Source organism: Corylus avellana, chromosome ca7 (genome assembly GCF_901000735.1).
Source record: "Corylus avellana chromosome ca7, CavTom2PMs-1.0".
Classification (NCBI taxonomy): Eukaryota; Viridiplantae; Streptophyta; class Magnoliopsida; order Fagales; family Betulaceae; genus Corylus; species Corylus avellana.
In genome coordinates this window covers 28,230,079-28,252,764 of record NC_081547.1, presented here as the reverse complement: position 1 = coordinate 28,252,764, position 22,686 = coordinate 28,230,079, and the positions used below count along the sequence as shown (strand labels likewise).

General features: G+C 32.8%; 1 protein-coding gene across 1 annotated transcript; it reads left to right on the top strand.

Annotated features, from left to right (window-relative positions):
* The first annotated feature begins 7,967 nt into the window (after window positions 1-7,967).
* On the top strand, window positions 7,968-10,453 carry LOC132188108 (uncharacterized). The gene is made up of 2 exons (XM_059602513.1): window positions 7,968-9,394; window positions 9,556-10,453. The coding sequence occupies exons 1-2, from the start codon at window positions 7,968-7,970 to the stop codon at window positions 10,451-10,453; spliced, it is 2,325 nt and encodes a 774-aa protein (XP_059458496.1).
* Window positions 10,454-22,686: the final 12,233 nt, after the last annotated feature.

Here is a 22,686-nt window from a genome sequence, read left to right as displayed (position 1 = left end):
TGGAGCTTTAGGGATAAGCTTGGCTTTCGATCATGCATTATATATATACATGCAAGTACTAGACAAGGTCCTCGTCATATCAAGTTCGGGAAAAAAAAAAAAAGGGAATCCAAAGAAAAAGCTCCTACACGAAAAATCACTAAATAATTCCACATTTTTATCATTTTCTCCTAGAAAATGTTTTTACATAAAGTTGTAAAATAAAAATAAAAAATCAAAGAAAAAAAGTTCTTACATGAAAATGCACTAACAATTCCACATTTTTGCCCTTCTATATTTATTTGCGGTTCAGTTTGTGTTCAAGTTTTTAACTTCATTTTCTCATAAAATTGAAATTCCACATAAATTATGAGTTCAACAGCCAAGAGACGACCTAATTAAGGTCAACTAAATTGATAGAATTTTGGAGACGATTATTAATTAGATTGGAAAATTTTGCATTAAGTCCAAATCAAGGTTGGATAGCTGGTTTTAAAAGCTATTTTCCAAATCCACTTTAAAAATGTACGAGACTTCTTTTACTAAGACAGCTTGTCTTATGTCATGAAAATGCCTTTGGATAAGGTGGCATATATTTTTTCAAGATGCCTTTAGATTTTTTATTTTTTATTTTTCAAGATCTACAATCTTGAGCAAAGATGAGAAATGTTAGAGCATTTATTTTGTTCTTTTTCTAAAAAATCAACTATTAAACTTATAAGATCCACCTAAGTAATGGTAGATCAAATGGTTTTTTGTTTATTTTTTTTTCTTAAAAAAAAATAAAGGGGCGCCAGGAGCGGTGGGGGGATGGGGAAGGATTTGAGAAAGACCGGGATAGATGCTCTAGCATTTTTCTTTTGGCAAGAAAAATGCTAGAGGATTTACCCGGATCCTTCTTCTATCATTCTTCATACTTTTTTTTAAAAAAATAAAATAAAATAAACTATTAGATTTGTAGCACCCACCTAACTTAGCAAAATAGTACGAGGGAGCAATCAATTGCGACTACTCTATTAATACATTACCATAATATCACATACTTCCAAAAAAAAAAAAAAAAAAAACCTAAGAAAAAGTTTAAATAGCGAAAACATCATGCCATAACCTCTTCTTAAAATGAACAAACATGAGAGTGACAGGTAAGAGTGCGTCTAAAAAGAAGTATGTGTCATAATGAGTACAAAGAAAGAAGTGTGCACCATTATTAAAGTGCATTTCGAAATCAGCTTTTAAGAACCTTTTTTCTTTGATTTTTTTTTTTAAAAAAAAAAATTTTAATTTTGGTTTTTTGTTTTTGACAAAGAACCTTTTCAAGGAGAATTGATAGAATTTTGGAGACGAGTATTAGAGTGGAAAATTCTGCATTAAGTCCAAATCAAGGTTGGGTAATTGCTTTTAAAAGCTGATTTCCAAATCCACTTTAAAAATGTACCAGACTTCTTTTACTAAGACAGCTTCTTTACTAAGACAGCTTGGATAAGGTGGCATATATATTTTTCAAGATGCCTTTGGATTTTTTATTTTTTTATTTTTCAAGGTCTACAATCTTGAGTAAAGATGAGAAATGTTAGAGCATTTATTTCAGTTCTTCTCCTTTTTTTTAAAAAAAAAAATAATAATAATAATAATAAAATATTAAAAAAAATTAACCATTAAATTTGTAAAACTCACCTAAATAAAGGTAGATCCAATAGTTGTTTTTTTTTTGTCTTTTTCTTTTTCTTTTTGAAAAACAAAATGGGAGAATGGAGAAGGATCAGTATAGATTCTCTACCATTTGTCTTTTGGCAAGAGAAATACTAGAGGATTTACCATGGTCCTTCTCCTATCATTTTCCATACTTTTTTTTTAAAAAAAAAAAAAAAAAAAAAAAATCATTAGATTTGTAGCACCTACCTAATTAAGTGAAGGTGGATCCAATTAATGATTAATTTTAAAAAATGGAGGATGAAGAACGGGAGAAGTACTAGGATAAATGCTTTAGCATTTTTCTTTTGGCAAAACAATGCTAGCATCTAGCTCGGTCCTCTTATTTTACCAGATGTTGTTAAGAAAGTTTTTTTTAAAAAAAGAAGTTGCTAATATGTGACATCAGCACCAACTACCAATCACAGTGTAAGTGATTAATATATATATTAACAATTGGCCTAAGAGTAGGGACCTATTTATTTATTTTTTTACCTACTCTAAAAGATATTAATCATTTTAAAAAATTGAGATTACTATTTTTCAGAACCCCCTTTTTTTTCTTTTTTTATTTGAGCCAAAGGGTAGGAGGGGCAACTGATTGTGTTTACACTACTAAAATATTATTATAATAGCACCTACCCACTCAAAATTGTTAAAAAAAATAATAATAATAAATAAATAAATAAATCTAAACAGCAAAAACCACGTGCACTCATTTTCTTACTTTGTTCCAAATTAATTTGTCCATTTTTCAGTGGTGGAAAAAAAAAAAAAAAGGGTTTTGTGCAATGACGGCACTGAAGACGCACTCAAGAAAGTGACCGGTTAGAGTACCTGCAACAGGGCTAAAAAGAAGTCTGTCATAATGAGTAGAATAAAGGAAGTGTGTGCCATTATTAAAGTGCATTTCGAAATCAGCTTTTAAGAACCTTTTTTCTTTGTTTTTGATTTTGATTTTTTTTTTTTTTTTTTTTTTTTTTTTTTTTTTTGACAAAGAACCTTTTCTAGGAGAAGAAGATAATAAATGTTGAACTATATTTTAGTGATTTTTCGTGTAGGAGCTTGATAACAAATGTTGAACTATTTAGTGATTTTTCGTGTAGGGGCTTTTTCTTTTATATAATAATAAAACTATTTAAGTCTATAGTAGTGCCATTCTATTCATTGACTTAATATCTTAGTGGGGGCGTTACAAGATAGTATCAATGCAATTGTCCCCAAAGATGACAAGAGGTTGTCTTTTAGTATAGGATGCAATACCATAAGATAAGCTATGATCAATTAAGGCCAAATTAGGGTGGCTACCCACCCAAAGCCATGATTGGAAATGACGGAACCACTTTACAGTAATTTGAAATGGTTTGGCTCACCCTATTTGTCAATTTGGGTATTAAGTGCAAAATCTTAACAATATCCAAGTTTCTCAGTAAAATGACTATTTTTTAATATGCATTTTCTTTTGTTCCCAATAAGTACTTCAATCGGCTTGAGACCACGCTTTATGAAACAAAGGTCACTAGTTCGAATCTCCTCTCTCTCCTCTTATGTGAACATTTAAAAAAAAATGCATTTTCTTTTCTCTTTTCTCAGTGTTTCACGTGTGACGAAAATGTAGTTAAACCGGTCGGTTTATTACGAGAGTGTTCAGGCAAAGAATAACGGACGAAAAGGCACTTAAACCTGCCTTTCATGTGGGAAATAATGAGCAAATCTTGTGTTTTTATGATTCTATATAGACATTATTTTCTAAAGAAGCAAAAAAATACTTAACCAATTGGTTAATCATATTTTTTTTATAAAATAATATTCACGTAGGATTATGAGAATACCCAAAGGAACCGTAGCATTTCTTAAAAAAAATATTGAACTTCGAACAATTTCCAATATACTTTATCCATTTATTTTATTTTATTTGTATATTAAATAATTATCAATATTATTATCTTTAAAACATGCTAAATAATAAGATTATAAATGTTGAGTTAATAAAAGTGGTAATCACCTCAATATTATAATATTGAGGTGGTAAAATTTTCTTTATTTATGAAAAAATGATGATTAAGATTTTTGTAGAAGATCCTAACTCAATTTACAATACATATCATTTATTTTGAGAAAAATAACAAAAATGAATTATTCACAATATCATTCTTGAAGAGAAAAAATTATCCTTCATCAATTAGGTGGACTTCTATTATGCAGTTCATCTACAGACAAAGGCTTTGCCTCACTACATAGCGGATGAGCGTAATTAACCCTTATAGACTCAACCGTGATTGCAACTAGAGATAGCTTGTAATTATTGAATTAAACGGGTTAAATACTTCAATCTTAACCCGTTAATTTTATGTTGGGGTTCGTGTCTGATTTGTGAGCCATGTAAAAAATTATCAGTTATAAATGTTACTTGTCAAGTTCAAATTGTATCAAAATATGAGAATAAAACTATATATGTTAACACTAACTTGAGTCATTTAATTAAATGGATTAGGCCTCTTAAACTTAACTAGGGGCAAAATTAAAATTTTAGGAAAGGGGACAAAACTAAAAAGACTAGGTAAAAATTAATTTTGGGGTCTATTTCATTAAAATACTTTTAAAAAAAAAAATCAAAATTTTATGAGTTTTTTTTTTTTAAAAAAAATAAATAAAATTGAGATGGTTCAAGAACTCCTAAGAATAGAGATGATTCAGTCCTTAAGAGGTAAATCAATCGGCTAGGACCACACTTAATGAAGTGGTAGTCACTAGTTCGACTCTCCCTCTTTCCTCTTGTGCGGACATGTCAAAAAAATAATAATAATAGAGATGGTTCATGCTTCCAGTCTTATCCAAACCCATTATTATTATTATTATTATTTGGTAGGTACCCATTATTTTGTGTTTACTTCGCGTGTGTGTATATATATCAACATTGCAAATAGTGCCAAAAATCATGGCCCTAATGTATCTCAATTATGATTTTTTTTTTTTGGGCAAATCTCAATTATGAGGGTTTTTTTTTTTTTTTTTTTTTGTCAATTATGAGGTTGAAGCAGTAGACTTGTAGAAAACACGTGAAACTTTTGGATGAGTGTTGGTGCTAATTGGTTTTATGCTTTTTCGAGTGGACACGATCTTTGTCCTTTGGGAAATGAGAATTTTGAGGATGTCCCCAAAGGCCCAGATTGGCCGACAAGGGTGGCTGGTGGATGGATTTGACGTACGATTGACCGAATGAATGAAAGCTGGAAATGAACTGTTTACAAATAAAAAGAAATTTTCTCAAAAAAAAAAAAACAAAAAACAAAAAAACAAAGAAATGTGGAATTTCAAGAATGTCCCAACCTCCATTACAATTAAATAATAAAATTGCCTTCAACATTCTGATTGAGGACCCTGAGCCTTTTATACATTCAGCTTCTAACTATTTTAACAGCACAACTAACAAAATAACAACTTTTACAACTAAAATGGGCGTAATCATTCAACTAACTATCAATTCTAATAATTTAAACTCAGAAAAAAAAATTTTAAATTGAGGTAACAAACTAACGTGAAAAAAAGAAAAAAGAAAAATCAAACTTTTTTTCTCCTCACTTTTTTTTTTTTGCATGCTCTCTCCAAACCCACAAAATTACCACACCGTTCACTCTTCTCTCTCTATTCTTCTTCTTTTTTCTTTTTATTTTTCATTATGTTGCCCAGAGATAAACGTATGACTTATGAATTGATAATGGTGAGGAGTACAGATTTTAAAAAATATGATTATTAGGAAAAGAAAATTTTTGAAAATATGATTATTAGGAAGATGACAAATTTTTAAGTATATGAATGTTTGAGAGAAAAAGAATAAATCCTTAAAAATAATATTTAAATAAGCGCTCAAAGCCTCAAATGAAGAAATCTTGAGATGCGGGACAGAATAGATATTTCCCCGAGGGAAAGAGTCAAAGGCGAAGGGTTTCGAATTCCCGGTAATGAGTTTTGGATAGTGTTATCTTATTCTTAGAACTTAGAAACATTGTGTCAACATATATAGTAATGAATGATGTGGCAATCTTTGGGCCTTTAAAATATGTACTTTTTGACACATGTCCAGCTAAAAATAGGAGGAAGTTGAAGAAATTTCAATCGCAGGAGAGCTTGTCCCAATTATTATATGGATAAGGATCCTCTACAACTTTTTTTTTAATTGTAGATTCTCAAATTATGTAATTTATACAATTTTTAAGTATCGAAATGCTTACAAAATGCTACCTATTAAAAAATTTGCATGTTATCAAGATAATCAAAAATAATTTTTATCTCAAAATGTTTATTCTTCACTTTTGTAAAGATGCTTATTTTTCATAAAATAAAAATATAATTTTTGGCTCAAAACTTTTTTACAACATAGAGAGTAAGAACCTATGAAAATATATCAATTCTCAACTTTAACATATCATATTTTTAATATATGTCATTTTTCAAGTATTTAGATGCTTAAAAACGACAAAAATTACATAATTTGACAATCAATTATTTCTTTAAAATTGTAGAGGATCTTAATCCTCATTTTATACGGGTTGATATAGTGCTTTTTAAATGACATTTTTTTTTTTTTATCAGTGATTGACATAATTAAGAGACTACTTAAAGTAGATCATCTTAACCGTTATAAAATAAGTAGAATAAATAGGTACAAAGAATAGCATTAATCATGCTATTCATACCCAAATAAACAGCGACATCGCAAAAAGGTTTTTTTTTTTTTTTTAAAAAAAAAATATTATTTTTAAGGGAATCCATATATACCAGTCTCATTCATAGAAATCATTAGCATAAAGCTCTTACAAGCAACAATAGCCAAAGCTATGGGATTACAAGCGTTACAAATGACGTTTTGCATTCTAGACCTAAAACTAATTTACTAATCCATGACTAATTTACACATAAAAAAATAGATCTGTGTCAAACAGACTCAAACTAATGCATAGTGATGTAGATCGAAGTGTATTCCGATCCCATATGTTATGTCATGTTGTCGTTTAAGTGTCGTGGCTATTTGGACGGCCATATGTCCCGTTTGGATGGGGGCCGTCAGTTTGTTTTATTTTCTAGCCGACTTTATGTTCTTATTTTATTAGGTATAGGGTTTTAGTGTATAAATATATGCTTATAGCCTCCATAGAAAATGAGTTTATGTTGATTATTGATTTTGTTGAATAAGAAACCTCAGAGTTGAGCGTTCTTCTTTATTTTCCTTCAAAACCTAGAGACTACTTAGCTTTTGTTAAGAAGATTTCTTAGATCTAGAAGTATTTATCAGTTGCTTATTGATATTCTTCGCTACAGCCCACTAAGTTACGCTGCATCAGTTGGTATTAAAGTTCAAGTTACATTCCATGAATGGGGAGAAGCGACCGTCTGGTAGACATGAACGAGGTGCATGTGCGCACGGAGACAGCACGTAACACTACAAGAAAATTGGTCTTTAGCGACCATATTTTTAGCGACGACTCAAAAGTCGTCGCTATTTATCAATATCAGCGACGACAATTTCTTGTCGTCATTAATTCCATAAAAAAATGTGCAAACAGCGACGACTAGATGTCGTCGCTGATATGCAGTCGCTAATGGCGAAATAATATTTTTCCCTAGGCGTGAAAAGGCGCGCCAAAAAATTTGTGATGGGGGTTCAGATCATTAGCGACGACACCTGTCGTCGCTAATAAGTATTTCAATTAGTAACGACAGTGTCGTCGCGAAATAACGAAGGAAAAAATCGAAATCCTCGTCGCTAATTGAAAATACTTATTAGCGACGACACCTGTTGTCGTCGCTAATTAGTTTGCGAAAAAAAAAAAAAAAAAATTTAAAAATTTTTTTAGGGACGACAATTGTCGTCGCTAATTAATTTTAATGAAATTTCTGGCGCCTTTTGATGCTCAAATCCTCCATGGACCTTGAGTTCTCCTACCAGTTGTAAATTATATATTGTTTCTTTCATGTATGAGGAACTTCTCCACGTTTAGGCTTGTTGCAATTGTTTAGTACATGTTTACCTCCTAGTGAAATGTGGTATATAAAATTGAGCTCTTGGACCGACAATTAATTGAATTTCTCCAGATTTGTAGTGTGGCATTGATGCTTTTTATTTTGCAATGGAGTCCCCCGTCCTCCCTTTGTTGTTCAACTCCATGAAGGGTGAAACACATTATTTTTTTTTTTTTGTGCCTCATCTATGCTGTTTTTCTATTTTAGGGTTTATGTTATATTCCCATAATCATGTGTTACACCCAGCTTTCCACCACATGAAAGATTCGTATTTAATGATGTCCTTACTTATCCCTGGACCTAAGGCACCTGGAAATGAAATTGATGTGTATCTGCAACCATTGGTGGATGATTTGCAAGAATTATGGAATGAAGGCATTCTTACATATGACTCATCGACGCAGGAGAACTTTAAGTTGCATGCAGCATTATTATGGACTATAAATGATTTTCTTGCATATGGAAACTTGTTTGGGTGGTCGACTGAGGGACACCTGGCGTGTTCAGTATGTAACAAGGATACGGCATCCAAAAGGTTGAAGTTTGGAGGTAAGTCATGCTACATGGCTCATCGTCGGTTCTTACATCAGGGGCATATATGGCGCACAAAAAAATCTCTCTTTGACGGTACTGAGGAGCATAGAATGGCACCTAATGAATTATCTGGAGATCAATTGTTACAACAACTAGAGAATGTACCAAATTTGCCGTTTGGAAAAGATGAGACCAAAAAAAAGAAGAGAACGCGTGAAGAGTGTGAGTTGAATTGGACGAAGAAGAGTATTTTTTTTAATTTGCCTTATTGGTCAACATTGAAACTGAGACACAATTTGGATGTCATGCATATTGAGAAGAACATATGTGATAGTCTCTTAGGTACACTGCTGAATATTAAAGGAAAAACAAAGGACACTTTGAAGGCACGACAAGATTTGTGTGTGATGGGAATACGCAAAGATTTGCACTTACTACAAAATGGTACATTTACATCAATGCCACATGCAAATTACACTTTGTCAAAAGCTGAGAAGACAACTTTCTTAGATTGGTTGAAAGGTGTAAAGTTCCCTGATGGGTATGCATCTAATATTAGTCGGTGTGTGAATGTCAAAGAAGGTACGATTTCGGGAATGAAAAGCCATGATTGTCATGTCTTCTTACAACGCTTACTTCCTGTTGCAATTCGTCCATATTTATCAACTGAAATACGTACAACAGTGACTGAGTTTAGTTCATTTTTTACGGAATTATGTGCACGAACATTAAGATTAGATGTCGTGAGTCGAATGAAGGATGACATTCCTGTGATTTTATGCAAGTTGAAAAAGATATTTCCACCGGCTTTTTTTGATATAATGGTACATCTAGCTGTACATTTACCACGAGAAGTTGAGCTTGTGGGACCAGTACAATATCGTTGGATGTATCCAATGGAAAGAACGCTTGGTAAATGTAAGAAATTTGTGCGAAATAGAGCACATCCGGAAGGGTCCATTGCCGAGGGATATTTATCATTTGAATATTTGACATTTTGCTCAATGTATCTCAATGGGATTGAGACAAAATGGAATCGTGAAGAACGGAATAGTGATGTGCGGCAGGTGGGAAGGAGTAAAGGCTTGTCTGTGTTCTCTCAACGAGTTCGTCCTTTAGGAGCAGTAAAATTTATAACACTTGAAGATAAGGTTCTCACAAGGGCTCGATAGTATGTGCTTAACAATTGTGACGAAATCACTTCGTACATTCGGTAAGTGTATGATTTATAGTGTTTTTTTTGTTTTTTTATTTTTATTTATTTATTTTATTTTTATTAAAAATTATGATTACTTGAGAATATAGATGAATACTTATGTGTTTTTTATGTAGTGAACACTATGACAAGATTGAAGGAGAAGGCACTGTGGACATCCAACATAAGCATGAAGCCGACTTTGAAACATGGTTTCGGCATCGTATATGTGGGCCTAATGCAGAAAATTTGTCCAAACAGTTATATGATCTTGCATCCGGATCGGATCATCAAGTTGTAATGTACAAAAGTTGTATTGTGAATGGGGTTAGATTCCATATAAAAGACTATGAACGAACTCTACGTACCCAAAACAGTGGTATAGTTGTTCAAGGTGAGCATAACATGAAGGATATTGAATTCTATGGTGAGTTGAAGAACATTTTGGTGTTACGTTATGGTCGAAATCGCGTGTATCTATTTGAATGCGATTGGTGGGATGTTGGGCATAAAACGGGAATACAAACAGATGAGCACTTTACAAGTGTGAATACATCTTGTACATGGTATGCATCTGACCCATTTATCCTAGCATGCCAAGCTTCACAAGTATTCTACTTGAAAGATCCCAAATTGGGTGGTAATTGGCAAGTAGTGCAAAAAGTGAGCAATAGAAACATATACAATGTTCCAACTATTTTAGAGGGAGAGATTGAAGAAGATGATGAAGGCATTGGTGATGAGGAAGAAGATGATGAATTGGTTGAGGGTAATGCACCTGTGCAACAAGGAAACAATGTAGACTCAACTCCGTTACGTAGAGATGATGTGGAACCAATAGCTATTGATGAAGTATATGTGCACTTTGATGAAAGCATGTTCCTCAATGATGACTTCTCTAATGAGGGGCACGAAACAAGCTCTGATGACGAACAAGACCTTGATGATGAAAGCATGTTCCTCAATGATGACTCCGCTCATGAAGAGGAGTTATCTTGCAACTCTGATACAAACTCTGATGATGATATGTGTTGAATATTATTGTAAATAAATATTTATTCTATGGTAAGATGATACGGGCTATATATTTGTTTGTCTCGTTACCAATCTTTCAATTATTGTATATGTTTGTATTTTCATATTTTCTTATTCATTGTTTTTATTGTGGAATCTGTTGTACGCAATGAAGATCATGAATCGAGGAAGATCGCGTGTGTCTGTGGCTCGTTCTACACCATTGCATCTCAATGATGAGGTTGAGAATGCAAGTTTAGAATCACAAGTGCCTCTTGAAATTGATGTAACACCATGTCAGACGATGACTGAGGGGTCCTCCAATGCATCTTGTAAGTGCACATATTTTGTCTGTGTTATTGTATAAACTATGAACAAACTACTTCACCAAAAATACTAACTATGTTTCAAATTTTGTCTCACAGCTATTATGTCCAACAAGAAGAAAAGAGGTCTGAATAAATCCACTAAGTTCAATCAACTTTTTAAGGATGGTCGTCCTGTTGAGATAACAATCCCTCCCAAGGCAAGAGGACCTGTAGGAAAAAGTGCGAGTTATTTTAGTAGGAGGGTGACACATGTCGTTCGTGAACACGCCGAGCTCTGGCATAGTTCTTGGACTCGTGTCCCACCAAGTGAGCAGCAACGGTTAAGAGCTCGTGTTTTGGTGAGTTATAATGTTTGAGGTTATGTTATTTACTACATATAATATAAAATGCTAAGACTATTGTTATTTATAATATATAGGCTGAGTGGACTTTAGACGAGCATCTGGCTAACCATATTGGATCTATTGAGTTGGCTTTATCAAATAGTTATAGAACACTTCGTCATGGATTTCACCGTCATTTTCTTAAATTCGGTGGTGATAAAGACTCAACAATCGCAAAGAAAAAGTTCCAAAGCTTATCTCACAACCCATGTGGCTTAAGATATGCGAGTCATTTGAAAACAAAGAATTGAAGGTAAATATTTTTAAACTAAATTGACAACAAATCTAAAGGAGTATAATTTTGTAATAATTTAGTGAAAATTTGTTACAGGACAAGTCCACACGTAATAAGAAGAATAGATCGGAGTTGAAGACCAATCACACATCTGGCTCTAGATCTTTTCTTAATCATCGCCATAGTGAGGTAACAATTTTATACTATTACATTATTTTAATAATTATGTTTAGAGCATATGTTAATTATATGTCTATTATGTGTAGGCAGGAGAGTATGAAGAAGAGCCCAATCTAATTGACTTTTATAAGATCTCTCACACAAATAAAGACGGGAAATTTGTGACTCCGCAGTGTGAAGAACGATACGTAAGTAGTTGAAATTTCTGCTCTCTGTTAATATCTTGTCTCACATTGTTATACAGCTAACCTGTTGATTTTGGTTGCTTCTGAAGAATTTGATGGTAGAGAAGTTGGCTGACAAAGAGGTAGAAGTAGATGAAGAGGAAATATTTACAGAAGCTCTTGGTGGGAAACGTTCTGGCCATGTTAGAGGGATGGGAAAATTTGTCATACCTACTCCATCCTCTTCTTCGCAAGTATATGGCACCCAACTCAATCTTGAGTTGGAGGAAACAAATAGAAAAATAGAGGATCTGCAAAATGAGTTGGTGAAAAAATATAGAAAAAAAGATGAACAAATAGAGGAACTGCAAAATGAGTTAGTGGAAAAAGATAGAAAAAAGGATGAACAAATAGAGCAAATTAGACAAGAATCAAAGCGCCAATTTGATCTCCTAATGTCACGTGTTTTAGGTAAAATGGTTGTGTGATAGATATGTTTCGTTATGCTTTAATTGAACCCGAACAACTAATTTATTACTGATGACATCTTTGTTTTCTTTTCTATATGTTATAGGAACACAAGGTCTGAATATTGCTCTTTTTGATTGGAATGTTTAAAGAAACATGAAAATGGGTAGGAATTTTGCTCATTTTGTGATTTATTTACTACTTTGATGGAATTTGGATGATTGATTTTCGGATGGAAGTTTGATTTTGGTTGATGTGTTAAAGTATCTATCAACTCCAGTTGATTGTTTCTCCTTTTAGGTAATTGTAATGTGCAAACTAGAAAATTGTATTTTTCCATCAGCAATGGCTGCAAATGGATGTTAGTGAGGAATGTGTTCTTTTATTGAGATTAGTTTATTAATTATCTAAAAAAAAGTTAGGAATGTGAAACTAGGAATTTGGGTCTTGTTTATAATTATAAGGAAACTTCATTTTGGATTTACTTATTTTGTGTTCTCTGGGAACCTCTGCTGTTATCTTAGGAAATTATTTAAATTTACAGCTTATGAGGCATTTCTACACTTGCGATAGTCACTCAGGGCGTTTTGGTGTTAGATTTTTTTTTTTCTTACCAAAACCAAACATATGCAAACATCATTCTCTCCTTGCACCGTTACTGCTGCTGGTTGTGGAGTAAAAGTCTTGGCGGTGCAGTTCTTCATCTTGTGGGTCATTTCGTTGATGATAAAATTTGGAGGAAAGAAATAAGAACTTGGATTCTCATAATGATTTTTGGTTAGAAACTGGGTATTGTAAATATGCCCTATCATCTTTCATTTCGTTTTCTTCAGTAATCAAACAGGAATTTTTTTTAATTTTTTTTTTTTACATTAAGTCTGCTTGTGGTTCTCATAAGTCGCCGCTGAGGTTCATAATTTTCTTTTATTTGGGTTTTGTTTGTATTTTGTATGATTTTTCGGATCTGATCTTTGTATATATTAGGTTGCTTAGAAAAGTGAGGAAGAATGGAAAATAAGCAAATATTTTATTTCTTACTTCTTAGTTTGTTGAGCTGCACGCCTGGCGCCTGCACTATGTGTGTTTCTTTGTGCCATGTAGGGAAAGATATTTGATTTCATTTTTAGATATTTGATTTGGTTTTTCTTAAGGTGCCATGTAGGGAAAGATTTTTTCCATTCAAATAAATCTTGTTCTTCAACTTTAGCAGCCTGTTCATATGGCTTTCCATTGTCCCAAGTCTCAAGCCCCGCAATTTCTTCATTGTTTGGTTGGGAACCTGTTGCTTTGTCTTGCCATGATTTACTGTATCAATTATGGTATGAAATTCCTCTATGCTGTGATACATGATGGACAATGTTCTTTTTCTACTACGTTTTTTCATGTTTGAGTAGCAACTGTTTGTCCAACTATGTGGTTATTATATTAGACACGCTTGTAGTTTTTAAGTGAGTTTTCTTGTCTAATATATGCTCTTCTTCTCTGTGCAATTACATATGGTATTGATGAGTCGTACAGGTTATCAGTTCTTACATCTGGAAAGCTTTTTTTGTAATCCTTTTTTTGCTGCTTAGCTATATATGAAGTTTAATTTCTCAATGAACATTGTTGTTGATGTATGCCTTCTTTGGCACTTGCTTAAAACTTGACAATTATGTAGTTTTCTCAGGCCATTTTTGAGACTTCTTCACTTGTAATTAACTCTGTTTCAGACCTTTTAGCATATTTAATTAGAAAAAGAGTTCTTAAGTAAGCTTTAATATATTGTTATGTTTAGATCATTTATACCAAACAATTTAAAACATTAATCGGCCAAAAAGAAAAGCATTTGATGTTGATGACGACGATCATCAGCAACACTGATGTGTGGGTCATTAGCGACGACGACAAAAATGTCGTTGCTAATGTGTGTGTCATCAGCGACGACATTTGCCGTCACTAAGGCATGCTAAATATTGTTGCTGATATGTGCGTCATCAACGACGACATTTTTCGTCGCTGATATGTGCGTCATCAGAGACGACATTTGTCGTCGCTGATGCGTGTGTCATCAGCGACGGCAATGTCGTCGCTGATGACAAACACATCAGCAACCCCATCGACTTTATGAGGCATTTTCAACGACCACGTTTTACAGTTATTAGCGACGACATTTGTCGTTGCTATTAATACTTATCAGCGACGACATGCAATGTCGTCGCTGTTTAGTCTTTAACGACGGACTACATGCAACGACTGGGAGCGACGACCATAGTCGTCGCTGATTACCATCAACGACGACATATGGGCTTTTAGCGACGACCCGGGGTCGTCGCTAAAGACTGATTTTCCTGTAGTGTAAGGAGCAATCGTCAATTTATTTGTGGCAAATGGGTGGTGGGCCGAAAAATTGTCGTCGCCAACCAATACCACAATTTCCGGAGACAGAAGGCAAATTTATCGAAGGCGAAGGGTTTCGAATTCCCGGTAATGAGTTTTGGATAGTGTTATCTTATTCTTAGAACTTAGAAGCATTGTGTCAACATATATAGTAATGAATGATGTGGCAATCTTTGGGCCTTTAAAATATGTACTTTTTGACACCTGTCCTAAATCCAGCTAAAAATAGGAGGAAATTGAAGAAATTTCAATCGCCGGAGAGCTTGTCCCGATTATTATATGGATTAGGATCCCCATTCCCCATGGTTTCTTAGTTCTTTGCTTGCGACACTGTCTTCGGATTGGTTAGGGGCATTGTTTGGGTAACCCACCAATTTTTTGTTTAATTATTATCTTGTAAGCCCCTTTCTCAAGTTGATTTTTTTTAAAAAAAAAAAGAAAAAAAAAAAAACATGACCGCTCTACTAAAACGTTGCCACCCATGCAGTCCTTTTCAGAATTTTTCTTCTCTCTTTTTTTTTTTTTTTAATTTAATTTAATTTCAGAACCTCTGGTTAAAATGAACAAACATTAAGAAAGTGAGCGGTCAGAATGCCTGCCTGCAACATGTCTAAAAAGAAGTATGTCATAATGGCCCTGTTTGCCAATGGCCTTGGACTGGTACTGTATCAGGGCCGGCCTCAATCCCAAAAAAAAAAAAAAAAATTCACTTCAAAATTAATTTCAACATCTCTATTTTTTATATCACATCAGTCATTTTTTTTTTATTATTATTCAAATAAAAAAATCACTACAAAACAAATTCTTTTACTTTTTTTTTTTTCATATAAAATATATTTTTTCACTTTTCTCCACAAAACATTTTCATTAAAACCAATCAAACACATACACCCAAAAAAAAGTGTTACAATACCAGTCCCTGGTACAGTACCAGCCCAAACCCATTGGCAAACAGGGCCAATGAGATCGAAGAAAAGAAAAAGTGTGTGCCATTATTAAAGTGTATTTCGAAATCAGCTTTTAAGAACTTTTTTTCTTTGATTTTTTTTATTATTATTATTTATTTTCAAAAAAACCTTTTTCTAGAAGTGTATAACAAATGTTGAAGTATTTAATTAGTGATTTTTCGTGTAGGAGTTTTTTTTTTTTTTTTTTTGTTTTTAAAGACTACACAAGTCTATAGTAGTACCACCTAAAATATATGAATATTCTATTTATCGACTTAATATCTTAGTCGGGGTGTTGCATGATAGTGTCAAATGCAATCGGCCCCAAATATCACAAGAGGTTGTCTTTTAGTATAGAATGCAATACCAGAAGATAAGCTATGATCAATTAAGGCCAAATGAAGGTGGCTACCCACCGAAAGCCATGATTGGAAATGACCAAACTACTTTACAGTCATTTGAGATGGTTTGGCAGTGCTATACATCTCAATTTTTTTTTTTTTTTTTCAATAGTTAATTTTCAAATGATGTGTCACTATCGCATGAGATTTATTATTTTGATAAATGTGTCACTAACTCATGGCATGATGACACATCATTTGAAAACCAACTTTTGAAATGTATAGTACTATTTCTCAATTTTTTAATTTGGATATCAAATGCAAAATCTTAACAATGCCCACGTTTCTCAGTGAAATGACTGCATGCAACGGAAAAGAAAGAAAAAAAAAAACAAAAACTGCAAAATGAGAAGCTGCTTTTCAATATGCATTTTCTTTTCTCTTTTCTTAGCGTTTCAAAGTGTGACGAAAAGGCAGTTAAACCGGTTTATTACGAGAGTGTTTAGGAAAATAATAACGGACGAAAAGGCATTTAAACTGGCCTTCCCTGTGGGAAAGAATGAGCAAAAGTTTGGAAACAAACTTGTCAACAAAAACAAAAAGGCTAGGATTCTTCTAGCATTTTTCTGATATTATTTTCTAAAGAAGAAAAAAAATACTTAATCTATTGGTTTTTCATATTTTTTTTAGAAAATAATATTTACTTAGAATCATGAGAACAGCAGAAAAAACAGTAATATTTCTATAAAAAAAAAAAAAAAAAATTCAAACAATTTCCAATATGCTAAGATTAGAGATGTTGAGTTAATAAAATTGGTAATTACCTCAATATTATAATATTGAGGTGGTAAAATTTTCATCATTTATGTAAAAATAATGATTAAGAATTTTGTTGAAGTTACAATACATATCATTCTTATTGTGAGAAAATAACAAAAAATAATTATTCTCTATATCGTTTTTGAAAAAAAAAAAATGACCCTTCATCAATTACTTGGACTTCTATTAATATGCGCAGAGGCTTTGCCTCACTACAGAGTGGAGAAGCCGGCCTAATCAACACTTCACGCCGGTAATGGCTCAACTCAATGGTGGTTTTTTTTTTTTTTTAAGCAACTTCACGCGGGTTGCAGCTAGAGATCGCTTGTAATTATTGTTTACATATTGAGTATAATATTATATAGGTCAATCATAATCCGATTAATTTAATTAAATGAGTTAGATCCTTCAATCCCAACTCACAAATTTTATGTTGGGTTCATATTGAATTTGCGAGTTATGTAAAAAATTATCAGTCATAAATGTCGCTTGTCAAGTTTAAATGGGTTAGGCTCAACTAGGGCTGAATTAAAATTTTACCAAGGAGGATAAAACTAAAAAGATTAGGTAAAAATTAATTTTGGGGTCTATTTCATAAAAATACTTTTGAAAAAAAATTTAAAAATTTATTTAATATATTTTTTTCAAAATTTATTTAATATATATATAAATTTTGAGATGGTCCAAGAACTCCTAAGAATAGGGATGGTTGTGTGTATTTTTTTTTTATTTTTTTATTTTTTTTTTATAAGTACCCATTATTTTGTGTTTACTTCATGTATATATATCAACATTGCAAATAGTGCCAAAAATCACTGGCCCTAATATATCTCAATTATGAATATTTTTTTGTAAGTCTCAATTATGAGCTTCAAGCCGTAGAAAACACGTGAAACTTTTGGATCAGTGTTGGTACCATTTGGTCCACACTGGTGTCTGGGCTGGTCGATGGATTTGACGTACGATTGAGTGAATGAATAAAAGCTGAAAATGAACTGTTCCCAATACAAAGAAATGTGGAATTTCAAGAATGTCCCAACCTCCATTACAAATAAATAATAAAATTGACTTCAACATTCTGATTGAGACCCTGAGCCTTTTATACACTCGATCAGCTTCTAACTATATATTTTAACAGCACAACTAACAAATTAAATAACAACTTTTACAACTAATTAAACTGGGCGTAACTATTCAACTAACTATCATCAATTCTAAATAAGGCTTAACTACTAAGAACATTTTCATCATGCTCCTTGTGGTAGGAAAATCCCTTTTTATCGTGAGCTAAAATTTGTAAAATACATGTTTTTGACCTCCATCCAGCTCCCCATTATGAGAAAAAAAAAAAAAAAATTATACCGGTTGATATAGTGCTTTTTAAGTGATTGTTTTTTAGTGATTGGCATATATAAGAAGCTACTTAAATAGCTAGATCATGCTAACCAATATAAAATAAGTAAAATAAATAGATACAAAGAATAGCATTAATCAAACTATACATACCCATACAAACTGAGAGAGAACAATAAGTTTAAAGGAAAACTAAGTAGAATAGAGCATTAAATTATTAGAAATGCTGAAATTACAACCATTTTTAGTCATTCGTCTTCCACCACTGCTTTTATTTTAATCTTCCATGCATATTCCTTCAAAGCACTTACTTCAATTTTTATTTATGTAATACATATATATACCAGAAATGTCATGCATCAGCATCACAAACAGTCACAACAATGGGGCTCCTCACTTGGAACGTTCCATCATCCCGCACTAAAGAAGTAGAGATTATGAATTTTATCTGTTGTTCCATTAATCTTGAGCGTAAAGGGTAGCTTTTGTCCAAGAGATGTAAATGATAGAACGTGAGGATTCACTTTGATTGAAAATCTATCTTGGGTGGTCACAATAGCTTTATATGTAGAGTTCGGTGTTCCAACAATTGTGACGGTCTGATGAAAAACATGATTGATATATTTCGAGCGCAAAGTAGACACAGAAAAAGAATGATAGTTTAGATTGAAGACTCTTCCATTAGTGGCTTTAGAACATCTAGTTAAATTGTCTCGAGTAACATAATGTAATAACTTGGTACTATATCCTTCGGTACATAAAAATTGTATGTAGTCAAATGCATCAATATCATATCTTAAACTAGGAAACAGAGCCTTAAGAGGATTTATATTGTATGAACCATATGTATATTCAGCCTCGGGATTCTTTCCAGCACTCATGGAGACAGCTGCAAGTAATATACCAAATGGGAATTAGTCAGCCATGGTTATGGTCTGCGTATATGAATTTTATTATCAAGACTATGGACTACATAGATAAGAGACGTGTTGGGTGTCATTTTTTGTACACCTTTTTAATAAATTCATCATATGGATCTCATAGATTCAATGATAGATTTGTACATCTCTTGTACAGAAATTGACAAAAAATGTGTCGAAGAACGAAACTGAATATTTCTCTATAGATATTACCGGTAGTCATAAGAGCGGACTTGATAGCAGCAGGGGACCATTTGGGGTTAAAGGATTTGATGTAGACAGCTGCCCCTGTCATCACCAACAAATTTTGTATTTGGGGAAAGTGGAAACCATGCTGCTAGGATGTTGATGTCAAGAGGAACTAAATCCGCCTACAGCAACACAAAAAACGTTCAATGAGATTATAAATAACATAAGAGCGCAAATGTAAATAAGATTATTACTAAATTACCTTGAGATTGTTGAAAGTCGCTGGACTTGGACTCCTCGATGAGAACAAGAGTATATATATACGGAGAAAAGGTATCATTACGCTCCTCACTCTTAAGAATAGTTGCAATTGGGCTTCTGTGAATTGTGTATGTTCATTAGGATTGGTATATACATTTTGTTAGGGGTGCAAAGGCGGGCGGTTTTTAACCGCCCGCTAACCGCTAACCGCTATAACCGCCAACCGCCTAACCGCCTAACCGTCTAACCGTATTAACCGCTAACCGCCTAACCGCTATAACCGCCTAGCGGTTAACGGTTAGCGGTTATTGGGTCTACTAACCGTAACCGCTAACCGCTAACCGCTTTTTTATATAATATATTTTTATAATTATAATTATAAAAATATTTATACATATAACATAATCACTTGATCATTAAATCACAATTTTTTTTTTAAAAATAATTAAATCACAATTTGAGTATTAATATATTATCACTATAATTTATATGATTATATCATATAATCACTTGATCATTAAATCACAATTTTTTTTTTTAAAATAATTAAATCACAATTTGAGTATTAATATATTATCACTATAATTTATATGATTATATCATATGAGATTGATCATTAAATCATTTGATTATATAATAACAAATTATACATATATAATATGACATAACTCATAAGTATACCAATTCATACTAATACAACAATTAAATATCTAGAGACTTATTTCTAATGTATGTTATAAACTTATAAGTCTATATAAGTCTACATATGTATATGAATAATATAAATGTATAATATCAATACTTAATCATATGATTCAATGACAATTCAAATACTTTATTCAAGACTTCAAGTGAATCATATTATTAATGTACAATGATGGTATGATTCGTATAATATCAAATTAAGTAATTGACATTGGATTAAACAATGACTAATGTGTTACTTATAAGCACAATTTAAGTATTAATGTATTATCATTATAATTTTAGTAATTTATATATTATCACTATAATTGATATGATTATATCACATGATGACTTGATCATTAAATCATATGATTATATAATAATAAATAATACATATATAACATGACATAACTCATAAGTCATAAGTCTACAAGTTAATCATATGATTCATGTACAATGATAATCACAATTGATTCAATTGAATTAAACAATATGTTACTTATAACTACAAGTCTACAATTTAATTAAAGCATTATTAGATACTTTAGGAATTTGGGATTTAGGAGTTTGAACATTACCATTTACCATTAGATATTAAGTTCAATTCAAAGAAAAAAGATTATAAGTAAATATGATAAGAATTTAAATAATTAACCGGTTATGATTTAATATTTAAGGAAATTTTTTTAAAGTACAAGTAAATGTAAATTTTGGGTCAAATATTTTTGATTTTTCAATATGGACTCTTTTTTATAGCCATTGGGCCCAAGAGGATATTAAAAATACAAGAAAAAAAAAATGAGGGTAAAAAAAAGCCCGAAAAGCCCTACAGAAAGCCCAAAAAGCCCAATTTTTAAAAAGCGGTTAGCGGGTGGTTATCTATTTCGCTAACCGCTAACCGTTAACCGCTAGGCGGTTAGCGGTTGCGGTTAGTAAAATCTACTAACCGCTAAGGCGGTTACGGTTAGCGGTTATTGCCACTAACCGCTAACCGTAACCGCCTTTGCACCCCTACATTTTGTGAATTTCTTCATTTTTAAGATATTTTAGATTAATACCATTCCGTCGTTGCCGATTTTATGTACGAGTACACGTTGCTAATACCATCCTGCGGGTCGAGGTAATTAAGATGCAGGCAAGGGAAAAGGCACTGAAGCACATGGCCTTTCTGGACCTTGCATCATGGTACCCGTTGTTCCAGCTACAAATGCCGTTACCCCATTATTCACACCATCGCAAAATACGATTTTACCTTTCATCAAATTTTGGTCCAGCGAATCTTGGATATTGCAAAACCTACAATGTAGCTAAAGGCTCCAGTACTTTTTTTTTTTTTTTTTTAAAACCTGCTTCATAGAAAAAGAACAAACTTACAAAAGCCCTCACTAAGAGGAAAAAGTGAAAAGTGGATCCTTGCCACTACAAATAGGGATAGAAATAGGAGAGAGAATAAGGAGGGAATGCAGCCCGAGATAACTCTTGCTGCGGCCCTATATGCCACATGATGGGCGTAGAAGTTTGTACTTCTGTGAACTTTCCTAGCCTCTCAAAGAGAGGGAACTGGGAGAAGTGAAATAATATTAGATATTATATGCTCAATTTTCCAATCTAAGACTATAGTTGGATGCTGTAAAGAAGAAATTACATTAGAAGAATCACCTTCTAAAATAAAATTCTTTAATTGTAAAGAAGCTATCAAAGAAGCTGCCAAAAGTGTTGCTTGAGCTTCACCATACGTGGGATCACAAGAAGGCCTTACTTGAGAGAGCTTTGACAATGATGCCTTGAGAGTTTCTACAGCTACTTGGATAGAGAAGTGGTCTCTTATGGCTGTGTCAAAGTTCACTTTAAAGCTGCCTTCTAGAGGAGGAGACCAGAGTTCTCTTACTAGAGTAGAGATAGAGTTCCAAGCAGCAAAATGTTCTAAAGATATACATATGATGTTTCCAGCAAGAATAGAGACATCAGGAAAAACACCTTTATGAACAACTTGATTTCTAGAGAACCATAACATATCACAAAGCACCACAACATAAATTTGGAATATGTGTGAATCTGCAAGAGGGATACCAAAAGATTGATGTGGAGATAAAATACCTTTGATCCAGTTGGAGAGGCTAAGGGAGGACCACTTCAAAGAATCCAAAGGCAGTGAGAAGATCTCCAAGAAACTCTAGCAAAGAAGCATCTGAAGAAAAGGTGAGAAAGGGGATCATCTTCTACATTGCAAAGGGGACAAAATAAATTTGCTGGAGGAATGGGAAACACAACATTTAACCTAGTCTTGGAGGGGATAATATCCCAAGCAAATTTCCAAAGGAGAAGTTTCAGTCTGTCATTAAGCTTTAGATTCCATAGAAGTTTCCATTGATTGGGAGCTAAGGGGGAATTGGGTAAAGACCTAGAGCTACTGATGAGTTTATAGGCTGACTTGGTGGAGAAAAGACCATTTGAGGAAGGAGTCCAGATGAACTTCTCTGTCGAGGCAGGGTAGATAGAGATTTTAGCAATCTCCCTAACACTGGAAGAATAAAAAATATGGTAAAGCAAAGGAAAATTCCTGGAGAGATGAGGGGAGTTAAGGTTTTGAAGAAAAAGA